General features: G+C 40.5%; 1 protein-coding gene across 3 annotated transcripts in view; it reads left to right on the plus strand.

The window, feature by feature from the left end:
• The first annotated feature begins 11,343 nt into the window (after positions 1-11,343).
• Positions 11,344-25,211, plus strand: part of ASB11 (ankyrin repeat and SOCS box containing 11) — a 30,070-nt gene continuing 16,202 nt past the window's right edge. For 2 of the 3 annotated variants that reach the window (XM_049766806.1, XM_049766807.1), the window contains exons 1-2: positions 11,344-11,524; positions 23,322-23,401. In XM_049766806.1, the coding sequence (XP_049622763.1) occupies positions 11,344-11,524; positions 23,322-23,401 (261 nt within the window). Of the gene's footprint in view, positions 11,525-12,432; positions 12,551-23,321; positions 23,402-25,211 lie in introns of those variants that run through there. The other variant, XM_049766808.1, reaches the window with a different exon arrangement.

The following is a 25,211-nucleotide window of genomic DNA, read 5'->3' on the forward strand; positions in this document are numbered from 1 at the left end:
ATCTTATAAGAAATTCCCTTAGCAAATCTAAAGAGAAGGGGAAAAGCTATAACTTCTTAATAAAATATACAATAAAGAATATACATGTTAAAGGAAATACACTTAAAGAAGGTATACATAATCCCTTGTAAGTCACAATTTCAGTCAGTCAGCAACATATTCTTTTGGAGTCTGAAAAAAATGACTCAGATCAGTCACTAATCAGGAAATGTCCTAAAACTGAGGATCTCTCAAAAGCTGAAACCAGTCACAAGCAACAGTCTTTTATGATGAAGGGAAGTGGCAAAGAAGCAACTGCTGAGAACACATCAGCAATAGTAGTGTGCCTGCCTTGACGACGTACAGCCCAATGAATTGAGTGTGAAAATATCACAGCCAGAGTGATGATATAGAACAGGAGACCTCGGGCCCGGAGAGATAGCACAGCGGCGTTTGCCTTGCTAGCAGCCGATCCAGGACCAAAGGTGGTTGGTTTGAATCTCGGTGTCCAATATGTCCCCCGTGCCTGCCAGGAGCTATTTCTGAGCAGACAGCCAGGAGTAACCCCTGAGCAACGCTGGGTGTGGCCCAAAAAACAAAACAAAAAAAAAAACAGGAGACCTCCATAGGGGATGAACCATTGGAGAGGACCACAAACAGTTCACACATCAATGGGCTGCGCTTCATGTGTGGGCATTCTGCATTAGTGGAATCATCTTCCTGTGATGGAGACAGGAACCAGGCTGGAGGTGGTAGTCCCAACCAGCAGCATGTAAGAAGAAGGTTCAAGAGGAGTTAAGAACTGAGGATAAAAGAGTTAACTAGGGAGAAATCAGAGGTTGGAGAATAAAAGAAAATAGAAAAGAGGGCTAAAGTACAATAGAGGGAAGGGATATGATACAACATAGACATTACATACAATATGGAAGGTTATTAACAGGTGGCTACCACACACACACATAGACAAAAGGATTGATATATGGATTGCATTTGGACAATTGACACAGTTGGAATGGGTCAAAGCAACTCAAATTATAAAGGTGATATGGTGGGTGTAAACGTTTTCCAGTTCTGGAGGGGAACTTTGCTGAGAAAAAGAATGCTTTAAGGTCTAGAATGAGTGCAGAACACTGCCAAAACAATCATAATTTTCAAATCTAGAATACTAAGTAATATAATGAGCATTGTATAAAAGAGTTTGCACCTCAGAGTATAGTATATGTCTCAAACATCCAGGTTCCTTTCCTGAAAACAAACTGAGAACAAAGGTGTATGATATAGATAAAAACTAGCAAGAATTAAAAATAAATCGCAAGTAACATACTCAATGACAACACTATAGCAAGAGTCCAGGGCATTCAAATGTCTTAACCAAGGATCTCTGTGGAGAAAGACATTATTAGATCATACAAGCAGGTATAGTCATATGAAAAAAATTTTTAAATATTTGTTAAGACATCATAATGATCACTATATTAGGAGTCCAATGGAATATATCACTGTAACACAAAACTACGGCATCCAAATTGCCCATAGATCACTGTGAACAAAAACATTAAAAAGGTCATTATAAACATAATAGAATAGAAATTAAGACACTAAGACACATTAGTGGGAGTCTATGTCTTCCCAAGCATCCTGCAACTTTTCCTGTTGATAAAAATGTTAGGATATTATTCAGTTAAACATCTAAATAGCTGTATCCTTTGCAGCAGGTCTCGAAAGTATAAAAAAGACTATAGGCTGCCAAAGATTTTACAGATGAGTTGGAGATTTCTGAAACTTCTTGATCATCAAATTTAAATGAATGTTGTCTTGCTGTATTTTTACAATAAGCTATGTAATGATCCTTTTCTATTTCACCATAATGGTTCAAAACAATAAATTGTATTGTTTGGGGTTGTCCTTAAGAGTTCATTGTGTAGGAGCTGGAGAGATAGCATGGAGGTAAGGCATTTGCCTTGCATGTAGAAGGATGGTGGTTCGAATCCCGGCATCCCATATGGCTCCCCTGAGCATGCCAGGAGCAATTTCTGAGCATAGAGCCAGGAGTAACCCCTGAGCGCTGCCTGGTGTGACCCAAAAACAAAAACAAAACAAAAAAAAAACAGTTCATTGTGTGGGGCCAGAGCGATAGCACAGCAGTAGGGCATTTGCCTTGCATGCAGTTGACCCAATAAGGACCTGAGTTTGATCCCCAGTATCTCATATGGTCCCCTAGAGCCAGGAGCAATTTTTGAGTGCATAACCAGGAGTAACCCCTGAGTGTCACCGGCTGTGGCCCAAAAACAAAAACAAAAACAACAACAAAAAAGAGTTCATCATGTACTGTACATCAAGGTTTTCTAAAGGAAAGTCTACATAAGTCTAGGTTTTTCATCTTGCCTACATAGAAAAAGCATTTCAAATGTATTAAGAGCACAGTCAAACTTGGAATATTATACAGACATTGTAGCACTAAGTTCATGTAACAAGTGTTTCCTAAATTATGAATTCTCGTGAGAGCAGGACCAATTTTCTCTTCTACAGAACCAAGATTCTGGAACTAGTCATTTCCACTCCCCATAGACTCTGTCTTATTTGGTGTAAGCTTATTTTCCTGGTTACCTGTTGATGTCACAGTTTGTTTCCTGCTCTTGTCCCTTTGGATATTCAGTGTTGGTTCTGTAGGGAAGTTTGCAGTCTTATCATGCACTTGTGTCTGAGTATTTTCATTTATGAGAGCACTGCTTCTGACAAGGCTTAGTGGGACCCAGCGTTTCTTGGCAGATTTGCCATCTGTAGAAACATAAGTATATCCCTTTTCTTGAATGAGATTACTAGCCATTCATTATCCATTTTTACCCAAATAGGTGAATTAATTGTTTTTTGTACTTGGACATGTTTAAAGTGTCTTTCTCTAGCTGTATAGGGCTCTCCTTGGGTAAATTTAAGAAGTTTAGTGAAAATGATGTTAAGGAAAAAATGTTCGTGGGTGGCATGCCTCTTTCCCTACACTTATAATTGAGTTTTGAGGTTCTATGATCTCTTTCAACAATGGCTTCTCCCTGTGGATTTTAGGGGATACAAGTGATGTTTGATTTGCTATTCTTTGCAGTTATTGTCTTTATAATTTGGGGATGCCCATAACAGAAAAAATATTGTCATATGAATGTGCAAACAGCTTTAGCTCATTCAGAAGTCATTGAGACCACTCATGTAAAATGGAAATAAATGTCCAATACTACATGAAGATAGGGTTTCTTTGTGAGAAGTCTAACATGTGTAATATCCATTTGACATCATTCATTTGTCTGTAGCCCTCAGGATTTGGTCCCAGCTATATGTGTTCTTTTATTCAGGGTGCACAAATGGTGCATTTATTGACTTTCTGGTTTGCCTTCATGAAATAGGATAGTTCCTGTGCAAATGGTGGGCATATGTAGTGCTGCATGTTCTTCTGCAGGTGACCTAAATATTGGCATGGCCATAAGATCAGCAGTTTCATTCCTTTGAGCCATCGATACTGGGAGACTAGAGTGGGCTCCTATGTGAGTGATAAAAATTGGCTCAGAATGTTTTTGCATGTGGCCGGAGGGATAGCCTTGCACGGAGTCAACACAGGACAGACTCCAGTTCAATTCCGGCATCCATATGGTCTCCTGTGCCTGCCAGGAGTGATTTCTTTTTTTTTTAATCTTTTTAGGGGGGTCACACCCATTGACGCTCAGGGGTTACTCTTGACTATGCGCTTAGAAATTGCTCCTGGCTTGGGGGATCATATGGGATGCTGGGGGATCGAACCACGGTCTGTTCTAGGCTAGCGCTTGCAAGGCAGATTCTTTACCTCAGATAAGTCTCCATCTACCTGATTGCTCTTTTATTACAAATATAGACAAGTTCTATTCATAAAAGAAGGTTTCAATGTGACCCAGTCTCAGCTATTTGTTGACTAAGTTTCTAAGTGCCTCCAGTTTTGTGCAGTTGATGGGCTACTGGGGAATCCAGATTGGAACATTGGATTTCCATTTGATAGGGATGGATTCTGGAAGCTTTAACCAGTAACCCAATTAAAAAGGCAAAGTTCCTGAGCTAGTGTGCAGGAAGGGGTTTGGGTGAGGGATGTGATATTCCACAATCCATTGCTTATACAATTCATGATCCCATAGGTTCATTGAAACTGGAGCTACATATGGTAAAAAAAAATAGCCTGTTGATTTTCCAGTTCTATGCACTTCCAAAACAGCATTCTGGCTAACAGAATCTGGAGGCAAGATAGCTCCTATGCCTTTTAGACTGTAAAGAATATCTTGCAATGCCTAATTATGCAGCCAAAACATTTCCCATTACCAAGGCTTCAGCCCCAGAGTCAAACATTCCTTTAAACTTCCTGCCCTGAATTTCATGGGTTAACATTGGATTTTCTGTTTAAGTTTAGCAGCAAAAGCTATAAATTGATTAACAGAAGATTTGTACTTCCATAACCCTCTTCCCTTATGTGTACTGATTTGCCAGACATAACATAAGGAAGTAATAAAATTTGATCTGTTTCATTTTTCTTAAAAGTCCAAACTATAGGCGGGACCGGAGAAATAGCACAGTAGTAGGGCGTTTGCCTTGCAACCAGCCGATCTATGATGGATGGTGGTTTGACTCCCAGCATCTTATATGGTCTCCTGTGCCTGCCAGGAGTGATTCCTGAGCAAAGAGCCAGGAGGAACCCCTGAGTGCTGCTGGGTGTGACCCCAAAATCAAAAAAAATAACTATAGGCACTGAGATAAGAATTATTATTTCCCCTATGTGTTCAGAATCTGTAATTCCCAGTGAATTATGATTCCTTTGAGCATTAGACTGCTTCTTCCTAAAATCATCCCTAAAGTCTCTGGAGGCATTGGCCCTGTTATACATACCAGATCTAATCTTGTAAGGGCATTGAGCCCAGATGGTAGTTAAATTTTCAGTGCAGGGAATATCAAGACCACAGCTTCTGAAAGTGGCAGGCTTTAATAAGTGTAAGCTGCAGAGTTCTCTTGGTCTGGGCTGGGAAGCTGAACTATTAATGAAAAGGTTTTCTGATTTTGAGGGACCAGAGATTGTCCCCTTACCCAGTTTACTGAGACAAGTTGATTAAGTCTTGGTCTCAAGGAAGTGGGTCCTTGAGCTGGTACAAAAAGAGGTTGTGTCCTGCTTTGTTTTTATAAATGCTCCATTTTTGCCACACTTAAAGCATCTGACCTGAACTTACAAGACTGGTTTTGCCAGGAAGACAGTAAGGAACTGAAAGATAGTCTCTCACCCAGTGAAATCCCCTGCCATACCTGGGCAAAGCTCAGATGGCTTCCTCGGACAAAAGCCAACGATCTGATTCCCTGGAGTCAACATCTGAATAGCATATGTTAAAGGTTCAGTAGTGGAGTGTGTGTCTAATTGTAAGTTCCAGTAGGAGAGGGGGGGAGGAATAATTGTAAGTTTCAGCATTTCTACAAGCATGTAGAAATCCCATAACTTCTTTCTCCCTAATGGGACGTTATATAACCTGAATATTCATTAGCATTATCAAAATCTAAGGATTTTGTCAGGAGTTTTTTTTTATATTTTTAATATGCCTCTTGGTTCCCTCTGTCAATTTCCCCAGAAAATCTGCATTTGACTCTGCAGTTCCTTGAATAATCTTAGTATAATTACCCTTGTATTTGGTTTCATAGTCAATTATTCCCAAGCCTTCAAAGCAAGTTCCCTGATAAGTCTCACAACAAAACAGGGTAGTCTTGCCTGCTTAAGTACTCCTGTAAATTCCTCTTCTCCTATCAGCATCTCATAAGATAATATGACTCCTGAAATTATCAATCCAGAGATCTAGACTATTATTTTTTTCCTTTACACCTACAGATACCCACATCTTCTACTGTAAATATTGGGAAGCACTCAAACATCTTTTAGCCATGATATTAAAATTCTGATGGGTCCAACTCCCACCTTCATTCCAGGTATCAAGGAATTCAACACAAAATAGAGAAAGAGGACCATACTCTGAGAACACTTTTTTGGGTTTCTTTTTTTTGGGGGGGGGGGCACACCTGGTGACGCTCAGGGGTCAATCCTGGCTATGCGCTCAGAAATCGCTCCTGGCTTGGGGGTCCATATGGGATGCCAGGGGATCGAACCACAGTCCATCCTAGGCTAGCACCAGCAAGGCACTCCGTGCCACTGCTCTGGCACCTGAGACCTAGATAATCCATACGTAAACCCTCATAGGTTGAAGTTTGTTTCTTTTCCTGATGGGGAGAATTTGTTTCTGATTCTGTTTGTGCCAATTTATCGAATAACTAGCCATTGTGGTTGATTGTTTTCCTGATGGGGAAGATTTATTTTTGATTCTGTATTAATGTCAATTTCCCTAATAAATAGCCAGTGATGGGGAAGTCCCTTTCGAACTCTAAATAGCTGTAGTGGAGGGATGGTAGCTAATAACTTTACAGATCTGCCTTCTGATTCAGCTTCTAATTGGGCCATTTTAGTATCATGTTTGAAATGTAGCTTACCTTGTAAGCCCATATCATCAGGTGAAGCAAATAGAGGCTCTTCTGGCCTAGAGCCAGTGGAGGGTGGTGGAACATCAACCTGAGGCTTTTGGCTCGACGTTGGATATACTCTTTAATTTTGCAGCTTTTAGATACAGTTGAAAGCACTTCAGAAACTTTTAGTGTGAAGTCAGAGTATTTAGCCCGCATTTTTTGCAACTCAGGATGCTTATGAATTAACATACCAAGAAAAACCACTACCAAAGCCAACAATGCATAAATTATTGCACCCAGTATGTTTTATCTATTTTTTGGGGGGTCACACCCGGCAGCCCTCAGGGGCTACTCCTGGCTCTATGCTCAGAAATTGCCCCAGGCAGGCTCGAGGGAACCATATGGGATGCCAGGATTCGAACCACTGTCCTTCTGCATGCAAGGCAACTGCTCTACTGCTGTGCTATCTCTCCAGCCTAGTATGCTTTATCTTGACTGTTGGAAGAAAGAAAAGTAATTTGCATATGGAAAAGCCAAGATCTTTCAACAAAAAACCAAACCATTGTCATATCTTTGAAACAAATATAAGCAAGCTTAAAAACCCAGGCTGATGAAATCCACTTAAGAAACCACAGAATTAATAACTCACCAGTTGTCCGCTGTTTAGGCACCATCTGAGAATGAAGCCTCAAGATCCAAAACCAGGACACTGGAGAGATGCGAGTCTGGAAGCCAACACCTATGCAGGAAATAATCCACACACACTGAAGGGGTTAAATGGGTTCAGGAAGGGCCGGGTGGTGGCGCTAAAGGTAAGGTGCCTGCCTTGCCTGCGCTATCCTTGGACGGACCGCGGTTCGATCCCCCGGTGTCCCATATGGTCCCCCAAGCCAGGAGCAACTTCTGAGCACATAGCCAGGAGTAACCCCTGAGCGTTACCGGGTGTGGCCCAAAAAACAAAACAAAAAAAAAAAAATGGGTTCAGGAATTCCAACACATAGCCTTCTGCTCCTAAAAAGCAGATAGTTCAGTGGGGAAAGCCGGAAATGCAAGAAAGTGTTTTCCTGAGACCAAGATTTTTATTAGGAAGAACCAGACCACACCCTGGGGTGGAGAACACCAATGCAGGGTGCTACATTCAAAGATGTATCCAACCGAAGCATAAACAAGGCATATACTGAGTGGAGTGGCATCCGATTAATTCAAAATAAATACAAGAGTACAGATTTTGAAACCTGGAATTTAGGGATTCTTTTGTTGATGGAAAATGGATCAACCCAGATCATTAAACCTTTTTGATATTCTTGTACATTGAAGCAGACATATAACTATAAAATAATCAGTGTTCGTATTCGTTATTAAAAAAACGTTTTATACTATTTTATTTAAACTATTTTAAAAGCATACTGTTTTCATTTATTAGCTTTTTTTCAAACTTGTCATTTGTTTAATTGTGACTTTTTTCAATTGGTCATGGAATTAAATGTTGCTCTTACATGTAAACTAAGTGATTTGCAAATTTACTTTCTTGTTTTCCTTGAGACAGATAAAAGTAAATTTGCTTGTTCTTATAAAACCTAATTTTCAAGCTTCCTGGATACCTTAATTGTAACTGTCAGTGTTGTACTGGTCAATATGTGAAATAACTATTATTCTTCCCAGCTATTTATATTTTTCTGAAAGTAAGCTTGCAATGATGAAGAATTTATGAAAACTATGTTGTATTTCTTCCAATATTTAAAAAGTAGCACAAATAAAACATGTCTGAAAACAAGTGACATGTTCAAAAATAAAGACCAAAATGACTTTTTGACAATTTTCTGCCTTGTCTTGTTTTATCAATAGAGTGCAAGTACACCCTACTTTTCAAAAGTGTGTGTTACACTCCTTTGCTTTCACAAGAGATATATCAGTATCTATTTGTACTAACTGAAGCAACCTGGAAAGAAATGTCACTTTTTCTACAAGGTGAAAACGGAAAGCATAGGTCAGTATTTGTAAGTCAGCATTTGTTTTGCAGCAGCCATTTTAAAGTCAGTGTGCCTCCAAAGCAGCGAGTATGACCTTGCCAAGTTCCTTTTCTGAAAACTATAGTTTCTATTATTTCTCCTTATAGTCATGCTCTTCCTTATGTGAGTGTTATTTTAGGCTTTATGTATTATTTATTAATTGGGGGAGGGCCACACCCAGCGGTACTCGGGTTACTCCTGGCTCTGCGTTCAGAAATGGCTAGGGGACACATGGGATGCTGGAGATTGAACTGGCATCTATCCTGGGTCAGTCTCATGCAAAGCAAACACCCTATTGCTGTGTTGCCACTCCAGCCCCTATTAATTTATTTTGAGGGTCTGTGAATACTAATTTTTTCCCATATGCATTGTGATATTTACTTTTCTGCCACGCTGCTTGTAAAAGGTTTCATTAGAACATTAATTGCAGAATGTGGAAGAATTGGTATCATTTACCAGTTGTACCCCACCCCATAGTCCCTTGCACACTTTTTCATTGCAATTTGACTTGGTGCCTGGTCTATTAGGAAAACAGGAAGTCGTTTTAAGTGAATCATTACTCTGACATTTTTGCTCCTAAGTACATGACCTATTTCACCCATGGGATAAAGTTCAGTTTTGCTTATTTCCACACCTAAGCAGGCCCTTGTTTATCATTGGACTGGACTTACTGCTTGAGACACATGAATACATTTTGAAATTACCATTTGTGAGTGTATAGTTTTTTTCACAGCCTGCTAGCTATTTTAAGGAAAATGAAATTTGAACTTTATTTAGAACTGCACAGCTTCACCCATCCCTTGGATTAGAAGCATTTGCTATATTCTGATTGATCTCATACCAAAACATTTTGGCAAAGTCAAGGTATCGTGGATCTGTTTAACTTTGTGAAGTATTTTTTTTCTACAGTCCCTTTAGCCTTTGTATTCCTCCCCAAATCTATTGAGATTGTGCTTAAATTGTATCATCCTGAAGCTGGGTTTTTATTTGAAATTCTGAAAATTCAAGTTCTGTGTCAAATTTAATTGGTATTCATCAGGACTTTGGGAAATTGATTTTCCTTTATGTTTTATCATTTCTAGTTGACTCTGGTTCACTAGTTCTCCACTGCATATGTGACTTGTTTATGAAAGGAGTGGCAGTTTGGCTCCCTAGGGGATATCTGACAACATGTGGAGATATTTCAGATTGACAGTACTAGATGGAAGTGGGGAATTGACATTGAGTTGAGTCGATAGAGGTCAGCACTATGGATATGTACAGTACTTTTGAACAGAGTCCCACAACAAAAGAATTACCTGGCCCCAAATATCAGTAGTGCAGAGGCTGAAAAAGCCTGGCATTGTAAATGATTTCACTTGTCCTTACACCTGTCTCAAATGCAGTGATCAAATATAGCAAAGCCTGTCAGAAATATGACACTATCCATTTGGACTTTTAAAAGGTCAAGCTCCTGGTCATTCTTATGGCACTAGGCATGTAAAAGAAAAGGACAGTCAGTCATGTTTTAAGGGAAAAGGCCAAAATTCAATTGAATACCTAATATAAGTAATGTCTAATAATATGCCATCGGGCTGAGAGGAGGAAATAATCACTTCTTAGAGTACAGCTGAGGTAGATATCAGAAGAGTTAAAATAGTTGGCGAATTTGTTCGTGAATTTGTGCACATTGGTATGATGCCAGATAGGAGAAGCATGACAATTCTCTGTTATTGTATTTTCTTGGGTGGAAACTGTATAAAATCTGGTGCTGTGAGATCTAGAGACTATATTTTCATGCATCAGATAAGCATATCTATACAGAAGTGTGCCTAAGGAACTTCCTTACTTTTACATAAGTCATTTTATTAACTAAGAGTTAGTTTGCTTTTATAATGTTTGACCTATCTTCCAGTAGGTGATAGCAATTGTGCAAATCAAATATAGCTGCAAATACAAAAAAACAGACCTAGATTTTCCTTACCTCATTTTTCTAGATAAAGGTTCAAAATAAATCCATTTTTTATATGGGAGCATTCAATAGCATGTTGGATACTCAGGATTACAAGTGAATATGGTCCAGCTAGAAAAAGTATTAATTTAGAGAACCTTGGGGTACTTCACTCTAAGCCTGAGGTACCTTTTTTATCCATTTCCTTCTGAATCTCATGATTAAGTCTAGCCCACATTTTTCAGCAAGGATCACTATCATTAATGGCTTTGGGGGTGCTTGTGAATGAGCAAGAACCTCTGCTAAGGGGTCATTGGGTGAAACGAGCAGTCAGAGGTCTGATACCTAATGCTCAGAGGCATCCAAGAAGAGCCTTTTATTAAATGCTGCCTTAGAAGAGACATTCTTCTTTTGATGGGTCATAGTCTAGATTTGGGCTTTGTCTTTCCCAGCTTTCAAGAAGAGAAAATGAAATGTCGCTCAGGGACTAGACTTTCTACCAAGACCCTACAATGTATTTACATCTCTTTATAAAAATTTCCAATAATTGGCTTTGCCCCCAGGGAAATTTATCTTCTTAAGAAGTTGCTCTTTTCAATCCTGCTTTTCCACACCATCCTAACAAAAATTGGAGTTTTGGAAACAAAATTATTTGGAATAAGTCCTAGTGATGAGATCCCATTCTGTGGATTATAAATCTAGAACTGATCGGTGTTTCTGGTTTAAAGAAAATTTCTTTAGTTCCTTTTGACATTGTCTTGAACGTAAGCAAATCCAAGTCTCTAAATCATTATTAGTTTAGAATCTACAAACTTAGTTCTCTGTAACAGGAGCGCTGAAGGCTCGAGGTTTTAAATAGATATCATATGATGCCAATTATAACTCAGTGACATTTTTCAGTCTGAGAACCTATACACAGTGAAGGCCAAAATGGAGGACGGTCCTGTTATTTTTGGCTTTCAAAACATTTTTCTTACCATGTTTGCTACTTTTTTCTTCTTCAAGCTTTTAATTAAAGTCTTTTTGGCTCTCCTAACCCATTTCTATATCGTCAAAGGAAATAGAAAAGAAGCAGCTAGGATAGCAGAAGAGATCTATGGTGGAGTTTCAGGTAAAAAGAAATCCATGAATTTGTTCACAATACCTAAAATCTCTGAGATAATAAATATACGTTATATGTCTGGTAGGCAGATTTTGTTTCTGGTTTGGTTTTGAGTAGATAGTTTTAGAAAACGTCTAGCCTGTAGCAAATACAGTCATGTTGACTACACCAATTTGTATATCATCTTTATGTTTTGCATGATCTAATAGTTATTATTTAAGAAGTGAATTAAGTATATTTTCTATGTGTATATTTAAAAAAACCTTAATTCTACTGACCAAAAGAATTATTTTTGTAGGATTATTTTCCTGAATACTTTCATGAAACAACAATATGTATGTTCTAACAAGACTGTTTCCCCAGGAAGTAGAATGTTTAATGCATCTGAGTTAAAGCAACTATTGTAGAGCAACTACGTAAAGCAACTACGTGTATTTGGGGCTGTTATTTGCAGTTCAAACTTTTTAGTCATTTGCCACTGTCAATAAAATGTTCTATACTAAACCCATCTGCACAGTTTCATGCAAAGTCCTGAAAAATTTATTCCATGCAGGGAGACTTTGGGGTAAAACACTTAGAAGACTCAGGCCTATAGAAATTAGTCTTCACTTCTTTCTAGACAGTATACACCTTTACCGTGATGAGGTGCTGCAAAATTAAATGAACCAAACATGTCCTTGTCATTGCTTGTCACTTGATAATTGACTTTTTGTTCATAAACAAGAGTTGAGAATTGCCCTCTGGATTTTTGGTGTTCTAGGATTACATCATTCTCTAGTATCCATTTCAATTCACACCCAGAATTCTCCTCCAGAGGAGACTTATGCTATGTGATTCCAATATACTAGACACCTTTGCAGACTAGATGCCAGATGTCTTGTGCAAACAAACAAGATTTCCAAATTCAAACCATCAGAATGCTTCAAGTAACAGGACAAAATGAGAAGAACCTTGACATTTCAAACAATGTCCCAAGGCCTGGACCATGGAAGGAGATTTCTTTTGGGGATTACATTTGTCACACATTTCAGGGAGGTATGTTGTATAAACAATTTAAATTTATTACAAGGTTTCTCTTTAGTTTAAAGTTAAATGTGATCTGAAAGGCTATTTTCTACTTTAATTTCTCAACCTCCGAGGGGCTTTCTAAATCATAGTAATGCAGTTATGATGGGTAGACACAGGATCCTCCTCATGTAAATTAGTATCAGTAAGTGTTCAAAATGTTTCCTGGCATTTATGTGCATTATTATTTCTCTTTGTGGTCCTTAATTAAGTATGCTCTTGAAAAGGTTTTATAATAGTTCAGCCAGTATTCCACTCTAGTGCAAAATATGAATCTCTGTTCAAAATGCTTCCTGGCATTCATGTACATTATTATTTTTCTTTGTGCTCCTTAAGAAAGTGCCTCTTGAAAATGTTTTATAATGGTCCAACCAGTATTCAAATCTGATGCAAAATATGCATCTTTTAAATAGAATTTATTTGTCCTTTATCTCAAATATTTTTAAGTACCTAGGATAATATTTAATTTGCAGTTCGCATAGTATGCTCAAGTTCAAAGCTGTATTTTTTACAGTTATTACCAAATGAGAAGAACAATTCATGGCAGTTTCTCAGTTTATTTTCTCATGTGTGTATATTTGTGTGTGTACAGATATTGAAGAGCATATCTAGATTTATTAATAAGACCGATAATAGGTAGATGGTGATATGCCAGGAACATTTTTGCCTATACTGTTTTTTCTTTGACACTGGTAAGTATATAAATGATGTATTAAATTACCAAGAACAAAGTTTTGTGCAATTGTTCAACTCAAGCCAAAATTACCACTGCTACTCATCGGGCAATTATTTCAGGGCAGGGGGAGAGACATGACATCGTAGTAGTAATTAGTTAATTGGCTTACAAAAGTCATAGCCAAAGGTTAAATTTTTTGATTCCATTAGTATGGCATGTTTATGTAAACTACTTGTGCTGCTCAAAGCAAGAGAAACAGAAGAGCTTACTCTTCTGGAAGCTGAGCATGCCATCACAATCCCTTATTAAAAGTTATTTTCAGGGGCCTGGAGAGATAGCACAGCGGCGTTTGCCTTGCAAGCAGCTGATATAGGACCAAAGGTGGTTGGTTCAAATCCCAGTGTCCCATATGGTCCCCCATGCCTGCCAGGAGCTATTTCTGAGCAGACAGCCAGGAGTAACCCCTGAGCACTGCTGGGTGTGGCCCAAAAACCAAAAAAAAAAAAGTTATTTTCGGGATGTAAAATCTTTTGGAGTGTTTCCCCCTACATTGGTATTTCACATTATGAATTACATTCTTCAATGTATTTTTGTGTTTTCTACTATAGTATTTTTAGATTATTTATCAGACTTGAAATGCCTTGTGGTGGGCTCTTAATAGTTTTGATTTTGAGGCATATATGTGTGTTGTCAAATATTTATGTATAGGCATATAACATTTTTTCAGTTTTAAACATTGCTTTTGGTCCTTAGAATTATATCCAGATAGCCAGAATGATCACCAGGTCCCACTTTCAGCCCATACATATTTCTTCAGGCTCGCTGTCTTGCTCTGGAAATTTGTGGTGTACAATTTCTTAACATTTGCTAGTTTGGCCAGAATTGAAGCTATATTTAGTTTAGTGATTTGGTCATTAACTTTGATATGGTTGAAGTACAGGTTAACACATTGACAATATGTTGTCCATGATCCTGAGGCCAGCAGTGTTTTAGGCAGGGAATTGGGGCCATGCAGCATGTCTACCATGTGCTCTCTGCACTCTGTAGGGTCTAAATCTGCCTCCTGAGGCAGCTATCTTGATGGCGGTGAACATAGTAGATTCAAACTAAGTGAAAATTAAAGTAATTGTATAATCTGAGTTCTTGTGTTTTGCTGCCAAAGGAGTTTGTGGCAAACCCTATGAAGGGGAGTAAACTTGGTTTACAGAATTTGGAGGATTTTACAATTGCAGATAAAACATAATAGCACTATTTGTACTCTGCCCCCCTTTGGGAATTTTATTGCACCCTTCTTTTTTGTGAATGAAGAATATAATTGTTGTCCGGAATGTACTTTATGTGGTTTAAAAGACTAATTTTGAGGGGATGGAGAGATGTTCTAGGAGTTAAGGCACTTTCCTTGCACACAGTTCATTCCAGTTCTAGCCTTAAGCACTCTCCTGAGCACTGCCAGGAGAGATCCCTGAGCACTGGGCTGCCCTACTTGACCCCAATTAAATTTGACATGGAAGAAAGTGGCTCTTCCTGACTCACCATCTGGATTCCTCTTCTCACTCATGGTACCAGAGATCCACTCACAAAGGCCAACAGTATCAACTAGTGGCTTCAACCCCTAATCCCACATTCCTCTTTTATTATTATGACAAGCTTTTCTTCCCATTTGGGTGATTTCTGCTCAGTTTGAGCCTCTACTTCCTGTGAGCTTGTGTGCTGCTCCTTAGCCTAGGCCTAGCCCTCCTGAATGCCCTGAAGCTTGCCCAAGATGACTGCCCATTAGTACCCCCACAAGTTCTGCCAGCCCATCTGTCCATCTGTCACCTTTAACTCTCCTATCACAACTGATTTCAAAGAAAATTTCTAACACAGCAAAAATATGTTAATTATCTATAATTTTGTCTCCTGATTAGGACCAAGTATTCTAGACAGTACATTTTAATTCAACTTTGTTATATTTTTAAATAACCAAGAAATAAATTTTATTTTCTAATAACCCTTAGTTCTACTTAAAATATATTAATGGAGCCAGGGATATAGTACAGTGGGTTCATATCATATTGCCTTGTATACAGCCTACCATCCAGATTTGATCCTGGGCACCCCGAGTGATCCGTGAGGACAGAGCCAGGAAAAAGCTCAAAGCACTGCCAGGTGTGGTAAAAAAAAACATCAAAGAGTCACCAAAATATATCATTCATTCTGCTAGGCTCTTCCCTGAATGTTGATTCAAAACGGAAATTGCTTAAATTTCCTTTGCTTTGATAATGCTACAGGAAAAGATTGCTCCATTTGTTTTGGAATGTGACTAAAGAGAATCAATATTATCCTATGTGTACTAGAGGTAAGAAACAGTGAAGGTGGTATTTTAAAAATGGTAACTAAAATAATAAAAATATAAGTCCATAGTAGTATAATCTAATATTGAGAAATATAATGAAAAATAATACAATACTTATAAAATCAGGCAAGGTAAAAAGTGTAAAAATAACTTTGTTTTTCTCTTTTTGGGTTATTTCTCTCTGCTGGGAATCAAACCCAGGAGCCCACAAAGCAAGCCACTCTATAGCTACATTTCATTTTGGACACTTCACTAATTTAAAAATTAAAAGACTCAATATTTTTTATCTTGAATGTTTTGTACTCAGACTACTGGATTTTAGAATTCATCATAAAATTGTTATGCTAAGAATCCGAGCAGCTCAAGAGCTCTAAATCCCCTTTGGAGATCAAGACAAAGGGGGACCAGAACAACACTTGTACATTTTCCATGCACCTCATCAGGAACGAGTAAACATAGTGTGGTGTCAGCTCGGGGCCTGGTGACATGGGCTGATGGCCAAGGATCTAAAATTAGATGGTCTTCCAAGAGGCTGATTGCTTCCTACTTAGGTGCTCCTTTCTTGTGTGTGTGTGTGGGGGGGGGGTAGTTTTCTGTTTGAAAGGAATGGAAAATCTCTAGGTGTCAAAGAGCTTTGATCCTTAATTTCTCACAATTAGCTCCAATTTGCCAAAACCAGAATGATGAGTAAGAGACTCAGACTCTACACACCCAGCAGAGCCCACAGGTGTGTGTGTGTGTGGGGGGGGAATTTCTGGGAAGCGGGTTGGAGGTGCTTTGCAGCCAATTCAGGAACAACAGTGCTGTCTGCACTCTGGTGATGCACTTGTGTTCACATGTTCATACCCTGAAAAGAAGTGCGGTGTGGACGGGGTAGTTGCAAATCAGAGTAGGCAAGTGCTCTCACTCACCCAGATGGGCTAAATAAAAAAGTAGTGGTTCTTAGAACCACAACTGCAGGAGGCCTCAAGTACGTTTTTGTTTTGTTTTTTTGTTTTTTTGTTTTGTTTTGTTTTGTTTTGGTTTGGTTTGGTTTTTGGGTCACACCCGGCGTTGCTCAGGGGTTACTCCTGGCTGTCTGCTCAGAAATAGCTGCTGGCAGGCACGGGGGACCATATGGGACACCGGGATTCAAACCAACCACCTGGATCGGCTGCTTGCAAGGCAAACGCCGCTGTGCTATTTCTCCAGGCCCCTCAAGTAAGTTTTGAGTGTCTTTTTGTATTTAAAAATTTAAAAAATGGGGTGCAGCGAGAGCACAGCGTGGATAGCACAGCATCACCTTGAATGAGGGTAACCCAAGTTTGATCCCTGGTCTCCCATACGTTCCCCCCGAGTCTGCCAGCAGTAATTTTGGAACTCAGCCAGGAGTAACCCCTGGGTACCTAGTCCCCCCAATTAAATTAAATCAAAATAATTAAAGAACTGTACTTTACAAAAGTATTGATAGTTGAATTTTAGGTATATAATATTTTAACACCAATTCCAATAGTCTTCCCAGATTATAGGACCGCACCCCCACCCCAGTCCTCTGCCTGCTACCTTGACAGGCACACTACCAAGTTGGATAGTTTGTAACTTAGAGCTTTTAGAGCTTTCAGTTGTTGAGTCTATGCTTCAAAAGCTGGAGTTTCAACTCTGTTTGGCCTCTTATTTGAAGTGATATGGTGTCATGGAGCAGAGGAGCACAGGGCTTGTGTGTTTGGGAAGTTCTAATTCTTTTTCCTCCTGTCTGGAAAACCCAGGGATTAGGGCTTCAGAGAGAAGCCAAGTTCGGAAAACGAGGAAAATGTGCCATTTCACTCTCAAGTTGGAAGCCTATTTAGGAGGCAACTTCACCAACTCCCATAGAGGGTGGCCTTGAGTAGTGGAGTACAGTGCCGGAGAGGCTGGGGACCATTCCTGGCTTTAGTTTCTGGGAAGAACATGGCCTCAAACATTTGCTACCCCCTCAGAATCAATAGGTGGGATTGAACTCCTGGAGCTGCTGCATTGATCAGGAGAGCAGGGTTCCTTAGGGGGCCACCCCAAAGTCCTGCAGAGGCAGAGCAAGGATGCTGAACTGGAGGAGGATATGAAGCAAAGACCAGGCCAGCATGGTGGGGTGTCCCTCCCCTTGAATTCTCCACTTAACTAGGGAGCCAGAGTTCAGATCTGGTTCACTGCCTACCTGGGCACCCACACACTTGGCCTCTAAGGGGTATAATCGGAGAAGGTCTCAACATTCTGCTTTGGAAGGAAGAGAGAGATGGTCACAGAACAAAGTAGACTATGGCTTGCTCTCTCATGCATGTGTCCTCCCTCCCTCCCTCCCCCACCCTCTCTCTCTGTCTCCTCTCTCTCAAAATTTCAATGCCATGAGGTGTTCAGGTTAGAGCAAAAGAAGACTTTTCTCAAGGAAAATCCCTTCTACCACCAGTTTCTAAGAGCAATCTTTAGCCACCTTGGCCCAGCAAGTTTCCCTCAGGCCAGCCTTGCCTCACTTTGGGGGACTTTGAGACCCTACACCCATGGTGAGTCCGACCTTCATGTCTTTGGAGTTTCTAAAAATAGAGTAACACAGCACTTGCTTTTTGGAGTCTGGCTCCGTTCACTGGAGTTTGGTGCAAACTCCCCAGTTGATGTACATGTAGGTTTTGGGAGTCAAAAAAAGATTCTAGAAATAGGTTGAAGATCACGGGCATGCCACATAGAGGCCACATAGAAGCCAGCTTGAGTGGTAAAAAAAAAAAAAGCTATTTTGTACTTTGAAGTGTTTTCCTTCACTGTGGATCATGGGGAGGGGGCTCCTAAAGGAGGTTGCACTGGCCGGTCACACCTCATGTTTCTGCTCTTTTAGCTGCGGCAATTATTCACCTGCTCACAGTAGGTGATTCTCTATAAATGAGCTAGACACACAAGGCAGGGCTGATGGTGGAGGGTGCTGGGGGTGATGGTGAAGAGTGCATGGTCACTCATACACATGCTTCCTGGCAACCAGGCTCACCACTTGCTATAGATGTGCTGCAGACAGGGATGCACCCCTTTTTGCAGTGCTTCCACATGTTGGGCTGCTGCACAGCTGGAAATCACCTTCAGTGCTAGATTCTGCAGGCAGCAGAGCTGACGGGCTCAAGGACCATGTGCTCAGAGTATGTGGCACACAGAGTATCTGAACTCGGAACCAGGTGCTTGCAATGCAGGTGCTCTAACCCAATGGCTTCAACAACTGCTCCACCAACCAGCACTGGGCACAGGCATCAAAAGACTGAAAGCCTAGGGGCCGGACAGATAGCATGAAGGTAAGGCGTTTGCCTTTCATGGAGAAGTTCGAATCCCGGCATCCCATATGGTCCCCTGAGCCTGCCAGGAGCAATTTCTGAGCATAGAGCCAGGAGTCACCCCTGAGCGCTGCCGGGTGTGACCCAAAAACACAAAACAAACAAACAAAAAAGAAAGGCTGAAAGCCAGTAATCCTTAGTTATAACCGTGGCTCCACTGCAGGTGGAGAAAGATTGCAGTGTTGGTTCAGTCTACCATAGTGTCCCCCCACACTCCTCATATGACTAGTCAGAGTTAGTAAAAGCAAGTTGCCAGGGAAATCAGGCTTTTGTTTTTGATTCATCATTTGGAACACCGTAGATGACACAGGATGTTAGAACAAAAGAATATAAAAGCTGTGACTGAGGTTGGTAGTTTCTAGTAAAGTTTTGTGGTTGGGGTGTGGAGCTGTCATCTATGAGTTAAGGCTGCCCAGCAAATCCACTTCCTTTCCAAGCACCATGAGGCCAGGGGGACTATGTGTCTGACACAATCATGTCAAAAGAGCTGGAGATATATTAAAAATGGTTAATATGCAAATATTATCAGATCAGTCCCAGTTTATGCAAATTGTGAATGTCCAAAGAGATTTCCAAATACCACATGCTCAATACCTCACTGCTTACAATATATTATGTGAAGAATTTGATGGGTCTGATTCTAAAAGCATTGTAGATTTCTATCAAGAGTGTTAGAATTACTGTGTGTGCTTTTAATTAGGGAACAAAGTTAAAGTTCTGAAAGAATTATGAACAGAACAAAGAACTCCTAATTATGTTTACTCAGAGATCTTGCTCCTTTTTTAAACGTTTAGATAATGTTTTGAAGGGGAATTTGGGGGCAGACTTGGCAGTGCTTAGGGCTTAATCCTGTCTCTGCACTTAGGAATCAATCCTGGTGTGACTCAGGACACCCACCGTATGGAATTCCAAGGATCAAGCTTAGATTGACCATGTGCAAGACAAGCACCCTAAAAGCTGAATTATTGCTCCTTCTCTAGATAATGTCCATGCTAGCACTGGAATCTAAGCCAGGCCACACACTGCATTTATATGTGTTGTACTTTGTCAGCATCCATCAATACAGCTCAGTTCAAGCTGGTGATAGACCCATCATTTTGTCAAATGCCTACTCATTTAGGTTGGTTCACTGTCTTCTTGTGTGCTGGTTCAGAATGAAACAGTCTGAGCAGGCATCCCCCAGAGAGCATTTGGTGAGTTTTTTGTCCCATATCCCACTCTGAGCCTGCATGCTGTCACACATGGAGTTGTACAGACCATGTTCCATCAGCTCCCTCCCTCACTTTGGAAGCTTTCATCTCCCAAAGCTGGTGAGATCTGCCAGGTTGGTCCAATGTAAAATGATCCCTGTTACTTTCATAGCTAGTAGTTCTTTTGAGGCCTTCTGTGAGATCATTTGAGGCCTATTCATTTCTTTCTTCTACATGTCTAAACTGGCCATTTACTCTGAGGAAAAGAGCTCTTTGTTTCCTGTTTATCGAAGGAGTTATAGCAGTGGGGACTTAGGGATCCCCATTTTCATTGGAAAGGGCATGCTATTTTAATGTTTGTTTTATTGTCACCCTTTTTTTGTGTTAATATTTTAACAAGCCTTTTGTTTGTTAATGTTTATTTAGAGGCAACCCTTTGAGCTCCAGGAGCCCTTTTAAGGAAGTGTCTGTGTCTTTTGGACAAGATCCCTCATTCATTGAGTGTTTCCTTAGTTTCTGGTGAGGTTCTTACTGGCTTCTCAGATTTTTCGGTCCCAGCAACCTGGAACCAGCTGTTAGAGTTGGAACTCAGGATCCACCACCCAAAAGACCACCAGGGAGACAGGCAGTAATGTAAATGCAAGGGAGTTTATTCTGGCTTTCTGGGGTTCAACAGCTAAGAAATGAGGCCCCCCGCCTTAGAATGACTTATAGGTCAAATTTAAAGGGTACCTGGGCTCAATTTAGGAGATCCCTGCCTCTGAGTATAAATGGCCCTTAGTACAAGATTGGGGTAGGATTGTTTGTAGTTCAAATGTAGCATCAGACAGACAGCTGGTGGACTGCATGCCCCCAGACCAGGGTGTGGTGTCATCTGTCTATCTGTCCTTTGTTGCAGACCCAGGGTGCGGTTGTCATCTGGCTGACTGTCAGCTGCTGTTTAGCCTTATATGGATGTATTTCCTGGCATTTACCCCTAGCATCTAGTTCCAGGAACTGGCTGTTCTCTGGGCCTAGTCTTTCTACCTTAAAACTAGAGCCTGTCATGGCTGTATTTAGGCTCACACCAAAGCCAGGTTTACAGCAGTTAACTTTTTTTTTTTGGTTTTTGGGCCACACCCGGCAATGCTCAGGGGTTACTCCTGGCTGTCTGCTCAGAAATAGCTCCTGGCAGGCACGGGGGACCATATGGGACACTGGGATTCGAATCAACCACCTTTGGTCCTGGATCGGCTGCTTGCAAGGCAAACACCACTGTGCTGCAGTTAACTTTCTTAAGCAAGCAGAGAGTACAGAAACCAAAGCAATGTTATCTCTAAGGCATACTATATCTTAACATCAGCATTTATGTTACAGTTAATTCTAAATATTAGATTCTAACACCATTCATTTCTCCAGGGAGATCTGGTTGTCCTCTAGCACACAGTGTTGTATGATTATGCTCACATATGTGTATATTTATGTATTCGTGTGCACATACAAATTATGCCAGCTTTTGGAGAGTTCAATACAGCTTCCCCATACTTGCAGAACAAAACAGGTTAGATAGAGTAGCTAAAGAATGGAAATGCTTTTGGAAATGCTTCCAGCTCTGATTCTCACCTAATGGCAACCTTCACGCTCCATAAATCCTTGAATGGCTTCAAAAGTTCCTCTTTGGTATCATTGCTTTGGCCAAGTCTGTGGGTAAGGGAAAACATGACCTTTATTTTTTTCATCATCGTCTGAGTTGTAGCCATGCAACTCAATGTGCAACAACATATTTAAGAGTTTGAGAATGTCCAAAGTTTTCCAAGTTGAAGTAGATTTTCTTCCAAATGAGATTTCCCTTTGGCTGGGCCAGAGTAATAGTACAGCTGGTAAGGTGCTTGCTTGTCTTGCAGGTGGCTGACCTGGGTTCTATCCCTAGCCCTTCTCTATGGTCCTCCTGAGCACCATCAGGAGTGATTCCTGAGCACAAAGCCAAGAGTAAATCCTAAGCACAGACAGTTGTGCTCCCCAAAAAGATTTCCCTTTGGCATATTTAATCAAGTTACTAAGTTACTTCTCAAAATGCCCATTTCAGAGGGTTAGTCTTGTTGATTGATACCCAACTGCCAGAAAACTTATGTTTACAAAGTTCTGGAGGTTTCCTTGGAGCACTGTCCTATGGTGTATCTTTGATAAATTGCTTGTGAATCTAATAGCAGGGATGTGCTTTATTGACTTAATTTAGGGAGGAAAGCACTTGTCAGATATTAGATTACTATACTGCATTTTCCAAGGCAGGACACAGAGACCAGGAATGTTTTGAGTAACTTGTTCATTTTGGCAGAGAAAGGGGTTGAAGTAGGATTTGAATCCATCAGCATAACCTCACTGGCTCAATAATGAGCCATCCCACTCTACTCCCCACAGAAAACTCTGGTTAGAGTCTGTTGTCTAAAAAATAACATAGGTTTGGCCCTACAAGACTATTTTCCCCCTTTAATGAGTATCTTGCTGGCATTTTTCACTCTGGAGAAGTCTGTATTCTCTCTTTACCCTCCTTCATGTCTTTCTCATAAACTTTGTTCAGTTAAAAAATAAAAATATAGGGCTTGGAGAGATAGCATAGCAGTACGGTGTTTGCCTTGCACTCAGCCTATCCAGTACTGATGATGGCTCAAATCCCGGCATCCCATATGGTCCCCCGAGCATGCCAGGAGCAACTTCTGAGCTCAGAGCTAGGAGTAGTCCCTGAGCACAGCCGGGTTATGACCTAAAAACCAAATATATAGATGAACAAAAAATGAGATAGTGACAAACTGATATGCTTTATGGTCAAAAGGAAAGAGACAAGATGAGGTATTTTGAACAGAACCTTTTTTTCAAGCCACTGGTCTCCTGTGGGTGCAAGAATGCTGAGTCACTCTGGTGGAGAAGATAAGATAAAAGGGACATCTAAAACAAGGTTCATGGGCCAACTTGGCACATCATTCTAATTTAGACATATCAGATTCAGGCACTGGGCAATATTTATCTAAACCATATCTATTGTTTATTTGAATTTTCCTCCAAAGCCAGAATATCCAAACTCCTTCTCTGCACACACCACCAGATGAGCATGCTGGACCCTTTGTGGTCATGGACAGAGTATTTTTTTATTTTACCAGGTTCACTCTTCCAGTAAGGGAACACCATGAACAGGACACAGGACAAAGATTTCAAGCCTTGACTTCATGCTTGATTTGTGTTTCAGATTGCTGGGCTGATCGATCCCCACTTCATGAAGCTGCAGCCCAGGGGCGTTTGCTGGCTCTTAAAACTTTGCTGGAACAAGTAAGTAAACAGGAAATTTGATCCCAGGGCTTCTGCTCTTGTCTGCTCTTGTCACATTCATTAGCATTGACTGTAGAAGAGATTGTACTTGCCCACCTGGTCCCCAGCAAAGCCATGTGGGGGGTAGTATACATATCCTCTCATTGCCTCCCAGTTCTCCTTCCCAACTCTCCTTACTTGGGGAACTGGCTCTTTTTCTGTTCAATTCCATCCTTCCCTCCTGGCCTCAGAAGAAGTTACCCTCTGAGGGAAATGCAGGATACCTTCAAATTATTGTTGTATTATCTCCCATTTTACTTTCCCAGAACTAACTCATATTTTACTTGCCCAGTAACTAGCATAGCTAATATAATGGAAGTGTATTAGTTAGCCATTGCTGTGTACCAAGTCACCTCAAAAATACAGTGGTTGAGACCACAAAGAGAGTCTCTGGGTTTCTGTGGGCCAACAAATATCTTAGACAGGTGGTTGTAGTTCAGCTTAGGGAGGGCTGCCCAGTCATCAGCCAGGGCTGCTCTTGTTCACAGCTTGACTGGGAGAGGAGCTACTTCCCACCTTCTCCTATGGTATTGACCAGTTTCAATTCCTCATTATGCAGGCTGTGTCATGACATGGCAGCTGTTTCCTCCCAGAAAAAACCTAAGAATTTATAACCTAAGCTCAGAAGCACAGCTCATCCCTTCATCCCTTGTTTGTATTAGATTTGATTCCATAAATTTAGCACATGCTATATAGTGCAGACGATTAAACCCATGGGCCAATATTAACAGCAGACCTCCTTGGATTGTGCTTGACTTAATTGTGTCGTGCTGTTATGCAGTTGGTATTTCCCCTACACTAGCTAGAACCTTCTGCCATCCAGTCTGTCCTGTGTTATTTGGAGGAGGGGAGAGGCACAGGATAGAACCCAGGGCTTCACATGCGGCATGTTATCAGTCAATGAGCCATGATAACAGCACCATTTTGCAACCAGGCTCAGATAAGGTAGCATTTTTTAACAAGAGCTATTTTCTAGCGAAGGTGTTGAATTTTGGGACATAATGCAACTGCATATTTAGTAGATTACAGTATTGTGGCAACAGAACGTTTATATGTCCTAGCAGAATAAAAAAAATTACATGATTCTTTTCTCTGTAATATTTGCTCTGAGAATGATTCTGAACAAACTCAAAAGTGTGCCTGTACCAGTATTATCTCCTAGGCCTCCCACTCCAAAGTAATTTATCGCTATTTGTAAATGTAACCCAAGTAGCTTAAACAATGAATAATGGCTTAGTACAGATTTGTGAACTGATTATAATGTGCCATTTGCCATTGTCTACCTGTATATAGAGAAAGTGAATCAATATAGCTATGGCCTTCAGCCTACCTGCCACCAAGCCTGTCCAACTTACTATTTTGAATGTATTGCTATTTTTAAGGGGCCACATCCAGGGGTGCATGGAGGGGATTATTCCTAGGGCTACTTCTTTTTTAAATTACTTTATTTAAACACTGTGGACACAAGGTTGTTCATAATATAGCTCGAGTTTTTTTTTTTCACACTTACAAAGTAGTTGATTGAGATTCAGTCATACAATTTCCAACACCTTTTCACAGTGCACATTTCTCACCACAAATGTCCCCAGTTTCCCTTCTGCCCTCCCCCCTGCCCTTTCCCCTACCTGCCTCTGCACTCTTTGGACTATTTCCCCAGCTCCACTATTTTGAATTTAAATGGGATACACTGCTCTGTGTCTGTGTATGGGCAACTGTTATGCTTTCTCCTTAAATTGTGTTGACTGGAATACTTCTTGGAAAAGTTCAAACT

The sequence above is a fragment of the Suncus etruscus genome, chromosome X, assembly GCF_024139225.1.
Source record: "Suncus etruscus isolate mSunEtr1 chromosome X, mSunEtr1.pri.cur, whole genome shotgun sequence".
Classification (NCBI taxonomy): Eukaryota; Metazoa; Chordata; class Mammalia; order Eulipotyphla; family Soricidae; genus Suncus; species Suncus etruscus.